Raw genomic sequence first — 13298 nt, forward strand, 5'->3', positions numbered from 1 at the left:
CTCTCATGTAACATTGGGGCAGGTTTTTTTTGTTTGTTTGTTTTTTTTTTTTTGGATGTATTGGGAAAAGGTTAGTAGTTATCACCCCAAAATCTAATCGATTAGTCATTGGATGATGACGACAAATCATCCCTAAAAATATGGGTAGATATATATTGCGAAAAGGTGGTAAATTGCATGCATACATACATACATACAAACCAATAAAAAAATACACACAGACAAAAACATAACCTTAATCCAACATAAACCATTTTGTATGGGACATTTTTTTGCAAATTTTTTTTTTTCGTTGACAATAGTCATATCAACCTATATAGTGCTGCACGTGTTAATGTGCTTTTTGTGTCTGTGCAGGACTAAGTACTCATAGGAAAAATGGAAGAGAGAAAAAAAATCAAACTGCTGTCTAGTAATCTTTGTGCCTTGACACTATGGAAGGCACGAGAATTACGTTTGAGCACGATACATTGTGTTGTGAAATCTTGCATAGTTTTCTATGAGCCATCAGCTGAGAATGAACTGAATGCTCCATTCTTGTGCGACTACAAATTGACCAATCAGGACGCGAGAGGAGCGTGGCTAAGGGTTCGACTCCGCCCCCTCCCCCTCATAAGGACGGAGGTGGGCGCGAGCGTCAGAGACACACCTGTTGAGGTGCTGCAGGTGGACCGAGATAAACCGGGGGTTTCACACTGAGCAGGAGCGTGAGCAACGGTAAAGGTCAGTAAACCATCTTTTCCTCTACTCGTTCTTCTAACTTTAAAAACCGACAGGATGATGGAAGGAACACGGCGGCTGTGGTTTCTGAAACGTTTTCTGTCATTGAGAGGCACACGGGGGCTGTTGAACTTGTTTCCCACCTGCTGAGTCACCTGCTCCTCGTGAAGATTTTAGTGTCGTGGAAACATTACCTGACGTGAACAATGATTTGATTTACTTCAGGGATGCTGCTGTAACTACACGTTTTTCCTCCAAGAAACATTTGCTCTTGCCCGAGTTTTAGTGGCTGACCATTCGAAATGACAATATTCCCACGTAATCGCATCACTTGCTGTGTTAAAAGGTTTTCTCTGCCGTTAAAGCAGCACATGTGAGCCGACAGGCACACTTGGTGAAGGTGCGCCATGGGAGTGTTAACCTGTACGTCTAAATCCTAGTCTATAGCATTAATTTGCGTGCCAAGGCCTGTCATTGTCTTCATTTCTCTAGAATTCAGACAGGCCTTGCCTTCCTACTTCTTGCCCAATAGGCCTGTCCAAGCCCCGCTGTGGGAGGCACGCCTTGAAAACCAGTCCTGTCGGGTTGTGCACAGACATTAAAGGATCAGTTTATAATTCAGCTGTACATGGATGGGAACAGAGTCTGTGTTGAAGACGTTTTCCTGAAAAGAGGGAGGGGGGAAAGCCAGACGATATGAGCATGATGGATATGTTTGGTAGAGATGACGTGTTCAAGAGGAGTTCCTCTTGATGCAGACATGCTTCCTGAACCAGTCAGGCAAGTTTTTGTTCAGTCACTGAAACAAACTTCTGCAAAAACCTGTTTCAGACGTGTTGTGTTTAGCTTCATGCCAACATCAACCGTGCATCTGTTCAAGTTTTGTGATTGTCCCGCAATGCCTCACAAAGACCTGCTGAAGAATTTGTGTGGTTTGACGTTGAAGATCACTCCCTGCTCATGTGGAGATGGCAGGGTTTGATCACACGGGGCCTTTTTAAACACGGGTGACATTGTAGTGGGGTTTTAAACTTTTGTGAATCAATTCTGTTGAGACTGGACACTCTTTGTCCTCTCCACACTCTTGGCTTTGTCCTTAAATGCTCAAAAGCGGCTAACAACAGCGCCTTTGAGACCTTTTGAGTGTGCTTTGTTTTAATCGATTGTATCACCACAGTTGGCCGAAACTGGCTGGTTTCACCTGTTTGTGACAAACAAGCTGGATTTTGAATGACCACTCCATGTTTACCCACTTGACTGACTGAAATGCTCAACAAAAACCCACTGACCTGACCTTTGCTCCCTGTAGGTGAATTACAAGACTCTTGACTGAAGATGGCGTTGAAGAATATAACTTCCTCTGCTGCAATAATTTATGATGAGTTTATCCAAAATGCAGGTGAGTGAACGTTTTCTTGGAAATGCTCCTTGAGCCGTCATACTTGTGTGGTCGCATTTTTTTTTTTTTCTGTGTCTGAACATTTTACAAGCTTTGCCGTTTTCGTTGCAGACTTGAGGACGGAAAACTGGTTGCTTATGTCGTCGCCGCTCCCCCAAACCATAATCATCACAGCTTACATCTACTTCGTCACGTCGCTGGGCCCTCGGCTAATGGAGAACCGCAAACCCTTTGACCTGAAAGGTGTCCTCATTGTCTACAACTTCGGTGTGGTGGCACTCTCGCTCTACATGTGCTACGAGGTGAGTCCACATGGAGTTTAGCTTGAGCTGTTGCAGCAGTGGTATGAAATGTCATGCTGCATACTGCAGGCTTGCACAGTGTGTCTATTGGCATCTCGTTGTCGCACACGTCTTTGGTCCTGGACGCATTTTCCGAGGAAGTTTTGTGTTAATGTTGCCTCTGACTTGTCCCTTTGGCTTATCTCGGGCCTTTCCTCGTATTTAAGGGTATACCTCATCTTAGTAATGACATTTATTTGAGCATATTTCAGATCTTTACTTTTAAACCTTGTCACTTGCACTCCAGCTGTATTTAATCAGTATTACTTAAAATAATTTCCTTTTGGGATTAAAGTATTTCAGGATCTTCTGTATGACTTGTTTTCATGAGGTACGTTTTATTTATACAGCATCACTGAAACAACAGTACAGTGCTTTACAAGGAAAGTATACATAAGCACGCTTGATTCTTTTTGCACAATAGTTGGAGTGATTCAAAGTGTTTGCTTCCGACTGACTTCAGCTGTCACTGCTCCTGTTGCAGTTTGTGATGTCAGGTTGGGGAACAGGATACTCTTTTCGCTGTGACCTGGTTGACTTCTCTGAATCGCCACAGGCAGTGCGGGTAATTGAATTTGCATTATCTGAATTTCTTTTCTGAATGAACTACTTTTTTTTTTTTTTTTTTTTTTTTTTTTTTAAAAGCAGTATTAAAACATTCCATTTTCTCCTCTAGATGGCAGCAACGTGCTGGCTTTACTACTTCTCAAAGTTCATTGAAATGTTGGACACAGTAAGTGACACAATTGGTCTCTTCAGGTATAAATTGTTGTATTACAACTTCCCATCGACAAATTATGTACATGTTCTTTTCAGATCTTCTTTGTGCTGAGGAAGAAGAACAGCCAGGTGACCTTCCTTCATGTCTACCATCACTCCATCATGCCCTTCACCTGGTGGTTTGGTGTCCGTTTCGCTGCAGGTAAAATGCACATTCTCTACCCAAAATTGGATATTGATTTATTTCTTTAGACACTAACTGTGCTCCCTGGTTTAGGTGGACTGGGAACGTTTCACGCTCTGCTCAACTGTATTGTCCATGTCGTCATGTATTCGTACTATGGGCTGACTGCGATGGGCCCCAGCTACCAGAAATACCTGTGGTGGAAGAAATACCTCACGACCATTCAGCTGGTAAGCTAATTAACCTGAGGGAGGGAGGGGGGGGGGGGGGGGGGGAGTTTTTTTTTTTCTTCTTTTCCCTTTCAGTAAAAGTGAACCCTGTTTTTTTTTGTTTTTTTTATCATTGCTCCCCAGATCCAGTTTGTTATGGTGACCAGCCACATCTCCCAGTATTTCTTCCTCAAAGACTGCCCCTACCAGTTCCCGATCTTTGTCTACATCATTGGCCTGTATGGCCTGATTTTCCTGTTTCTCTTCCTCAACTTCTGGTATCACGCCTACACCAAAGGCAAGCGGCTGCCAAAAGTGCTCCAGGCTCAGACTTGGGCACACCACAGCAACGGAGTCATGAATGGCAACGCAAATCACGAAAAAGATGAGTAACGCAAGACCCCGACTTATCAATAGGCTCGGGTCTGACTTTGCTTGCGAAAGCTCATCTGTGGTAGTCTGAAGTTCAGGCCCAACTTGTGTGTGGACTGTATTTCTGATTGCTTTTCTACCTGCAATAGACAATCTGTTGAATATGACCAAAGCTATATTTAAAATGTTTCTTGAAACAAGTGAAAGGATTTTATTGAGGTTTCTATTGACTCTGAAGGTAAAGCCTAGGTTTTGCTATGAAGACTTTCTAATATCCATTCTTTTTCTGCTACAAAAACTAATTCAAAGTCAGAAAAAAAGACTCCAGTGTTTACAAAGAGCTTCACCTGCAGCTAAGACTGCGGGGCCCTCCACTGTTCTCGCACTGGGCATCCATAAGAAGCATCTAATGTCAAGATTACTTTCACTTTTTTTTTCTTTTTTTTTCTTTTTGACTTTATCTTACTCCTCATAAAACTTTTAGGAACTCCAGTATAGGTTTATTTTAAAGGTATGCACTGAAAAGATGAGGGTTGGTTATTTCACATGATCTAAACAGATGTAGTCTCTCAGGAGTTCAGGCTCCACATGTCACATCGTTCAGTTTTCATAACATTGATAAAAGGTTGCATGGAGTTTTCTTTTAACCCCACCCAGTTTGGCTTGCATGCCAAATGCACTATGGCTTGAGTCACAGCTGCTGAAGGTTTAAATGGTGGCATCAATTTATCCATTTCATTTTAATAATCCTATGAAGCACTATTGTGACAGACATGCCATAGAGATGGCCTGATGGACCCCCTGGGGTTCTTGTAGGATCCAGAGCAGAGTTTGAGCTACAGATTTACGACTACTTTACTGACTTGTTCTTGTAATAAAATGATGCTGTACACAGTCTCGTTAACAGTTTAGTCCTCCAGTCAGAACACCTACACTTTCATTCACTCGTTGAAGCTGTGTGGTTAACATGTCTGGAGTCTGCACCCATGGACTTGGTTCGATGGAGTAGTTTAATATCTCGTTATGATGAACGTAAAGTGAGTAACACTTCGCTCCTCTGGTGACTGAGGATCCAGGATTTAGCTTTGTGTGGAAAGACTTGGGCTTTTTTTTTTTTTTAAAGAAAAACACACATTCAAACCCACCATGATGCTACAGGTTTACAGATATTGGATTCATATAAATGTGACTTATAATTTTCTGTTTCTTGTCAAGTCCCTCCTGAGACCATTGATTATAATAAGAATTATGTAACATGTAGTGTTTATATTGTTTTTTTTAAATGTATTTATACAAAATAAATGATCATTGTACTTTAAAATGCTTGGTTTTCTCCTTGTAGTGAGCTTTGCTAAATGGTCAATGTTTGTCTGTGCTGAGGAGCCAGTTGAAGTGAGTAACTAGATCAGGACAAAGCCCGGAGGTTGACCGTTCACCAGGGATATGAAGACGTTATGATCTGGACAAGGATGTGGGCTGATGTCACCAATGTGACAGTGTAAATTTAACTTGTGATTATATTCAAAATGGACATTCCTTGACAATAAAATGCTCATTTTCACACTAGACTAAAACCCCCAAACAAAGTCTGTCATGGTTAAAAAAAAATTGAGGTTTGGAATTTCAACTTTTAAATAGAAACTGTAGATTTGAGGACTTTTACCATAATGCCTGAAAAGACTTGGAAAATGTGACCTGTGTGCAGACTGTAATGCATTATTTGCACCACTAGACTGTGCTGAGAAACTGAGTTGGAAGTCGTCTTTCAGTCTGCGAATGGATGAAGGCAGATAAAATCCTTTTCCTTTTCATGAAGAATCTGATCCCCATGGGGCTGCCTCAACACATCCTGCTGTGACACTCTTAATTTACAGGGCAACAACTGAACCTCCTTTTGTGATCTGCTTCTACAGAGTAAAGGACTGTAAATTCCATTTCACTGTTAATTTGGTTGAAGCTTTATTTCCACGGGTGTGGAATCACAATACTGTGATAAAGAATTAAGTTACTGCGAGGTAAACTAGACTCTAACCAGCGGGGAGGAATATTGATTTCCTCACAATGGAGACATGTGAAGTCTTTAAGAAGTGAGCCATTTTCACTCAAGCTTTATTTGTCAAGGTCCTTCAGAGGCACCTCGGTTTGTCTGCAGTTGAACTTCCCATTCAGTTTTCCTTGGTAACCTCGTCGAGCTTGAGGAACTTTTCAAAGACTGTACATATGTGCAAAGATGATGGAAGGGGTTCACGAAAGACTCCTGGATCTGGCTGAATACAGGCATGGAAGATATTCATAGAACTACAACCTACGGAATGAATGTCTTTTTCTCTTCGTATAAACACGTGGCATGAGTACTAAAGCCAAGCGGGCTAAATGGAGAGATAAGAACAGGCAGCAGGACAGCTCAACCGTTAGAGGGCATGGATGATCGCTCTCCAGCATGATGAGTTCCAACAACCCCTGTCTGTCTCTGAGCCACCCTCGCAGGTCCTTCCCTGGTTGGAGTGTGGGAGCGGCTGCGATAACTAGGTCATTATCAGGCTGAACGTGTGAGACAGCTCATCATGTCAAATATGTGTAACACAAATGAAGCGAATCAATGACTGCAAATGTGTTCCTGCCTCCAACCGTTAAGACGCATGATGATTTTTATCGTTTCGTTTGTCAGGAAGATTTCAGTCATATCTAATCCTTTCTGGGTTTTCATGTTTACTGTTGGATGAACAAATTGGTTTAACAAGGAGTAAAGAAATAAAGAGGAGACTGGGACTTGGATGATTGTCAACTTCAGTCATGCCCACATTATAGATACTCTGAAAACACGTGTGCCATAATGTCAGAATCATTAGCAGAGTGAGTCTCAATTAGGTCAAACAGTGTCTATCAGTTTGATTCCATAATTACATTGTACAAGCTCTAATTGTATTTGCTCAGTGACATTTTTTTGGGGTGTCATTTTTTCAGATTTTAAATGGACCATAAAATGTAGCGTTTCAGTCTGAATATACGGATCAGGTCTTCCATACCAATATTCTATTTTTATGTTGTCAGGTTAGAGAACATTTCACATTAAGGTGCAAACTCAACCCACACAGGAAACTACATGTGAGGGTGAAAGTTGCCAGTTTCAGTGACACAAATGAATATGTTCAGTCTTCTGGTGGATTAACATTTTGAAATACATTTTCTTTTATTGCATTTATCTATGATTTAGTGTCGAGTGGTCAGTGTCAGGAAATATTGCTGCACAACTGCCAAAATATGACAAACAAAAAAAAGAAAGCACACAGGGCTCAATAAAACATAGATCATGAAATTCAGAAAGAAGTACCCATTAGGCCACCACCCATAGCAGTGTTTTGGGGGCAGAGTTTAAATGTTCTCCCTGCACGTGTGTTGGTATCCTCCTAAAGCATTCTAAACTGTGTGTGTGTGTGTGTGTGTGTGTGTGTGTGTGTGTGTGTGTGTGTGTGTGTGTGTGTGTGTGTGTGTGTGTGTGTGTGTGTGTGTGTGTGTGTGTGTGTGTGTGTGTGTGCGCCTCTCTCTGTGTGTTTCCTCTGAAAACCTGTCCAGTATGTTCCAGCCACCCGGAACATTTAGATGAAGAGCCATTAAAGATGGATAGAGACACATTCGTCTTCAAATCTAGTTTTCAGTACATTTCATTGTGACTAGTACACACAGGAAGTCAGGGTGAGATTTTCCGTTCACCAACGGTGGATTATAAAACATGGTCTTGTCTGGTCCAGGAGACTTGCAGTCGTGAAAGTGGCGGCACCGGGGAGGAGCTGACTGCAGATAGAAAAGACAGAGAAAGCTGGATGGTACTAATTATCTCTGCGACCACTATAATTCATCAGGTCATGATGCTTCCAGGCAGTCGCAGCATCGTCATGAGTAACAACAACAATAAAACACGATCACGGTTAATTTGTTTTTAATTCTTGTCGTCGTGACCACTGTTTGGAAATTGTATCTGTTTGCTGATCCTCAATCTTGTGGAACAATAACAGCCCCTTGGAAACTTTTCAGTCAAGGGCAACAATGAACAATGAGACATACTGATTCGGTGGGAGAGAACAGAGGCTGGTGGCGGGGGAGGAGTGACCACGAAAAGTTACAAGAGGGTGAACCAAAAAAAGCAGAGATCTATGTGCTGTGGCTCAGTTCGTGAAGTTGAATTAAACTGATAGATGCAACCAAGACAAATGTGTGCGTGTCTGCAGCTGTCGGCAGAGAGCAGATGGTTCTCCGACAGTAATTATTGGTATTTCAAATAATTGTAGGTATTTGGTGGCCCTAATAACAGTCCCATCTCCATTTGTCCTTGTTTTCAGCTTCCTTTTCTTCGCTTCTTACAATTGCCTCTGGGTGAAAAGTGAGAATCAGAGTGATGTGGTTTATTAAAATTTAAATAAAAGACGCAATTAGAAGGCTGAAAGTACTGTGCTGCCAGTGTTTGGCTCTCATTGTACCTCCACAGCAGTGTCTACTTTCATTTGTCAGACATTCAAATAATGGTGGAATTAGGGTTTGATAAATTCATTAGGCTAAATCTAATTTTGTCTTTTTTTTTGGTGCAGCTACTGCAGTCGGATGTTATAATCAGCAGAATGAGGGACTATCGTGATGATCTCAGTTGCACAATCTTGGCTTATAGAAAATATGAACTCGAAGACAATTCTGCTTAAAAGTAAAACGAAATTGTGTTAACATTTTGATTATGTTCAAAATCCAAGCGACACTTTCAACCTTCAACTCGTGGAAAATTTCTAACCTCAGCAAATGTTTGTTTTTTTCAGATGTTTTGAGAACTTCTTTGCAAATTTCCACTTTGTCACAGTCCTGTGAGATAAGAGTCTGATCCTGATCCCGGAGGCGTGCATGTTGTCAATGTCTCACTGCTCCCACACACCTGATTGTGATGCGCTATCAGGCTTTCTGCAGGGCTCAGTGACAACACGTCCACCGACTCAAGGACAAGGAGACATTCAGGAAGGAGACTACACAACGGAACAGCTGAGGTTGGTACATTTCTTTTGGCGTATAATTCTAAAGGGCAAAATTCTCAGTATTGAGTTAAATGTGGAGAAGGTAAAAAAAAAAAAAGGGCATCTCAGAATTCCATGCAAAGTTTGAAAATATCATTGTGTACAGTGTGTAGGCAAATTATGCTGACTACAAGGTTTTCTGTTTTGTTTAGTTTTTTTTTAATTATTTGCTTTGTGGGGTTTTTTTTTGGACAGCATGAGTTGTTGTGAGGTCTGCACAGTGAGAAGTCTCTCCATCACATTCAGACTTAAGCTTTTCTGTGTATTTTTTGTATATTCGACTTGTCTATGGATACACCAACTTACTCCCTCAAATACCACAAAAAGTACTTAATTTATTTCTTGTGTCATTAGCATAATTGATTTTAAGGCCTTATTTTGAGAAGAAATTCTAAAGAAATATTGAGAGTGAAGCTGAAGTGATGACAACATTTTAACATAACTATACTCTCAAACATTTTTGTTTTAGTCAATTCTGAGGGTTCCAGCCTTTTTGTAATCCCCCCCCCCCCCCCCCATTGTGAATTTGATCTCCATCCTGCAGACGCTGTGCACTTTCTGTGCACCTGCACCTTTAAATCCTGGGTTGCATCCTTTTGTCTGTCTGTTCCTTTGGGCAAAACTTTGCAGCACACAAGGTCCCAACACTTCACACTGTGAAGTGCCTTTCTTCCCCTTTTTGTGATGGAGGCTGTCAACACCTTTCATCGTGGCTGTGGGTGCACAGCAGTGGAACAATTATCATGCATTTTGGGCCGAGGGAATAGTTCTGTAGCCACTCGGCAGCAGTGTATTACGCCCTCCTCAAGTCGACATATCGATCACAGTCTTGTCTTTCAGTGATGCTTCACTCGAAGGATTCCTCTGTGTGTGTGTCTTCGCTGCTGCCTCTGTTGCTTTAAGTTGTCACATCCGCTGTTGGATACACGGCAAGGAAAAGCTATTTATGTTTCCTGTTTTCCAATTTTTCCATCAGCCGCAAATTCCATCCACTATGAATTCAAGGCTCAAGTGTTTCACCCTACTTTGGCAAATATAGCAGATGAATATCAAATGATCTACTGTGTGAGGTTTTTGTGCAACTGTATGCAAGAGGAACAGAAGGGATAGCCTTCTGACAACACATAGTATTGGCATCGCCACTCAAGTCCTGTGAGTATGACAGACCTTGGGGCCAGGCAAACTGGTGTCGCTGTGCTCTGGCTGCTTTCTTTGCTGAAGCACAGACAGCAGTGAACAGGCCTGTTCGTCTGGCTGTTACCTGCAGGCCAGCCAACTCTCCTGCTCGTCTGCCCGTTTCCCGTTTCCTCTTGCTTGTGTTTTTAACGTAAATTAATTTAACAAACCAGGATTCATTGCGACTTTTAACAACAAAGAAGTTGTGTGATGTATTAGGAAATACATTTATGGGCCTGGCTCAGTTCTTTATTGGAGAATCAAGCCATGGTCTTATTATGTTGTTTTTTGTTGTGACAAAAAGAAATTAGTCAAGGTTCAATAGAGGCATGTTAAAATAGGATACACTGAATTGCAGAACTGTAGTAGTGTAATACAATAGGTTCAATTTGTACATAAAGATTGAGGAAAAGCCTGTAACTCGCATTAGAAGAGTTATGGTTTTGTTGCATCCCGACTGTTATTCACGATACCATTTTGGTGTGAAAGCTATACGTTAAAAAACTGACAGAGGACCAATCTCTAATGAAATGGCATCAATGCAGATTAAAAAACTTCCATAAGTATGTGCTTAGCATAGAGACTGGAAACTGGAGAACTCTTGTCAGGAAAGGTTGACCTTAAATTATAGCATGTGATCATACACTTTTAAAAAGTTTTTCCAGTAGTCTTTTGTCTGTTGTTATTTAGTTTGTCTTCAGTCTTTTTTTTTAACTTGTTATATTTAGTTGCAGCCCATTTTAAATGATTGACTCAGTAGTTGTTAAATTAAGTTGTGGTCTGTATTCACACTAAATTACTGCAGCATGTCTATTAAAGCACAGAGACGACAGTCTCTCATTGGATTATGTGGGACATAAACTTGTATGGGCATATCATTGGAAAAATGATATTGCATGCAATGTACAACTATTTGTTAGATTTACCAAAGCATATTTCATGCTGCTCCTTTTTAACTTTTTGTGAATTCATTATCGAAATTGAGCCTTATGCAAAAGCATGTCTTTCATATTTGTGGTTAGTTTATTGCTTAGTGCACTGCTGCGTGTTGCTGGATGTTTTCTCCTCGTTGCTGAAGAATATTTCTTAGAAGGAAGTAGGGTGGTGGAATAAAAGCCAGATGTTTATAGTTGCATATTCATTATACCCATGACACTTGTGGGCGATGAAAGCGCGAGCACAGTAAAGGTTTTGAGTTGAGCTCTCCACAACCTCAAAAAAACAAAATAAAAAAATACACCCTTGCACTTCAGAGAACGAGAAGCAGATTTATTTTTCATGACCATAACACTTTTATTTACAACAACATCTGGAGCACAAAAAAATGCAACAAGCATAGCACCCAAACGGTATCGCATTCTGTGCACATTTCCTCGCGAGTTTCATGAGTAACATGAGTTTCTGGAGAAATCAATCTGTTGCGACTGTAATGATAAAATTAGTTTCTTCTGCATTTGACCTCATAACTATAAACATATTGTTGTGTGAGCCACATGGTTGTATTGCCTTCATCGTTTCATGCAGAAATATTTTAGGAGTTCAAATCCAGGTTTGCATGTTATCCTTGTGCAGATGTGGGCTTCATTGCAGTAGACGACTTTAGTTCTACAATCCAGATACATGATTTTTGTCTTGACAAGATGTCGTATTACTATTGTTCATGGCAAATGGTATTTAAATGTGAGATTTATTTTTAACCAGCGCATTTTAAATTAAGTGAATCAGACTTCTGGTTCGAATGAGAAATCCATCCAAGCAGCTGGTGTTCGTCCATCCATCTTCTGTAATATTGTACGTCTTCTCTTTGGGGTTGACTATGAGTGGCGGCGGAGTACATCCTGTAATGAACACCAGACCATCACAGGACGAATGCACAGCGACAAACACATTTACAGGGTCACTATTCAATGTTCAACACATGTTTTGGGACTGTGTGAGGAAACCAGAGTGCCTGGAGAAAACCAGGAAGAACATGTAAACATGCTAATGCAGACAGGCTCCAGACTCTAACACATGAGAGTGTTGATCACTATTTCACCATATGGCCTGGCTCTCCTGGCCAACACGGAGTAGAAATGTAAAGTATGTCACTGACATCAGGTCACATAAAGTCCGTCACAGAGATAACTCAGACGGATTTGTTTTTTTTTATCATATGTGCCCAAAATGATGACCAATTTCCAGTCACCTTTATCTACAAATAAAGGCCAACCGAGTCACAGTGACAGGGTTTCTCCAATACAGTGCAGTGATATACATTTTGAGCCCATGTTCTATTTTGTACCAGAGTTGGATGAAAGAGTCTGAAAATAATAGGCTTCAGATATCATCCTTATCATCTACTGTGGAAAAATGATTGGTTGTTCATGTGCAGAGTAAATCTTTTGAATGAGGGAAACAGATCATTATCTTTTAATATTTTCTTTATGGGAGGTTCTTTCAGTCAGTAGATAGGCGGTAAGGTCATTGCTTCAAAAGTAGCCACAACTGAGTTTACATCTGCTCGACAATATCACATCCTTCTTCATGTGTGTTTGTGTCAGTTTATAGACTTTCGCAATCAGTCTTGTTGACAGTGTTTGTTGGCCATAATTTATTTAGTTGAACAGAACACACAGAGAGAGAGAGAGAGAGAGAGAAACGGAGAGAGGGAGAGAAAGAAATGCGAGCAGTGTGACGTTTTCAGCTGTTTGTCTTTTGGAGAGCCTGAAGCTGAACATGTTCCAGACATATAAAAAAGGCAGCAGTTGTCCTGAGGGGCCTCTCATAAGGTGCACATTTAATTTGATTTGATTCATGTTGATGTTTGCCATATGAAGCACTGTTAGATAGGTGCTGCTCTGCTCTCTCATGTCCTCCATTGGTCCTTTCATAGCAATTGTGATCCAGTTTCTCAACTCAGATGTACTTTGGCCAGTGAGTCTTGGGATCAACATGTGCAGCATTTACAGAACCTAATTTACTTTGTCCCTCGGTGTAATTTAATTTGAAGGAGACGTTCGATAATAACGCACTGCAATTGCCTGAAGACTTGTGAGAGAAGCTGCCTCGGACAATGCCAATCTTGAAAATATTCACCTGATTGACTGAGGTGAGAATCTCTCTTGACCACAACACCATGACTCT

General features: G+C 41.0%; 1 protein-coding gene across 1 annotated transcript; it reads left to right on the forward strand.

Annotated features, from left to right (window-relative positions):
• The first annotated feature begins 638 nt into the window (after window positions 1-638).
• elovl7a (ELOVL fatty acid elongase 7a) lies at window positions 639-5260 on the forward strand. Its single transcript, XM_080499394.1, has 8 exons — window positions 639-723; window positions 2030-2119; window positions 2231-2421; window positions 2945-3025; window positions 3137-3193; window positions 3277-3382; window positions 3458-3594; window positions 3718-5260. The coding sequence occupies exons 2-8, from the start codon at window positions 2056-2058 to the stop codon at window positions 3964-3966; spliced, it is 885 nt and encodes a 294-aa protein (XP_080355520.1). The 5' UTR covers window positions 639-723; window positions 2030-2055; the 3' UTR covers window positions 3967-5260.
• Window positions 5261-13298: the final 8038 nt, after the last annotated feature.

The sequence above is a fragment of the Blennius ocellaris genome (genome assembly GCF_963422515.1).
Source record: "Blennius ocellaris genome assembly, chromosome: 7".
Lineage (NCBI taxonomy): Eukaryota > Metazoa > Chordata > Actinopteri > Blenniiformes > Blenniidae > Blennius > Blennius ocellaris.

Excerpts from the sequence above, each read along its gene's own strand:
- elovl7a (XM_080499394.1), top strand. The coding sequence starts at position 2,056 with ATGGCGTTGAAGAATATAACTTCCTCTGCTGCAATAATTTATGATGAG. Across the intron at positions 3,026-3,136 it reads AATCGCCACAGGCAGTGCGG|ATGGCAGCAACGTGCTGGCT; the intron begins GTAATTGAATTT and ends TTTCTCCTCTAG. Across the intron at positions 3,383-3,457 it reads TGGTGTCCGTTTCGCTGCAG|GTGGACTGGGAACGTTTCAC; the intron begins GTAAAATGCACA and ends TCCCTGGTTTAG.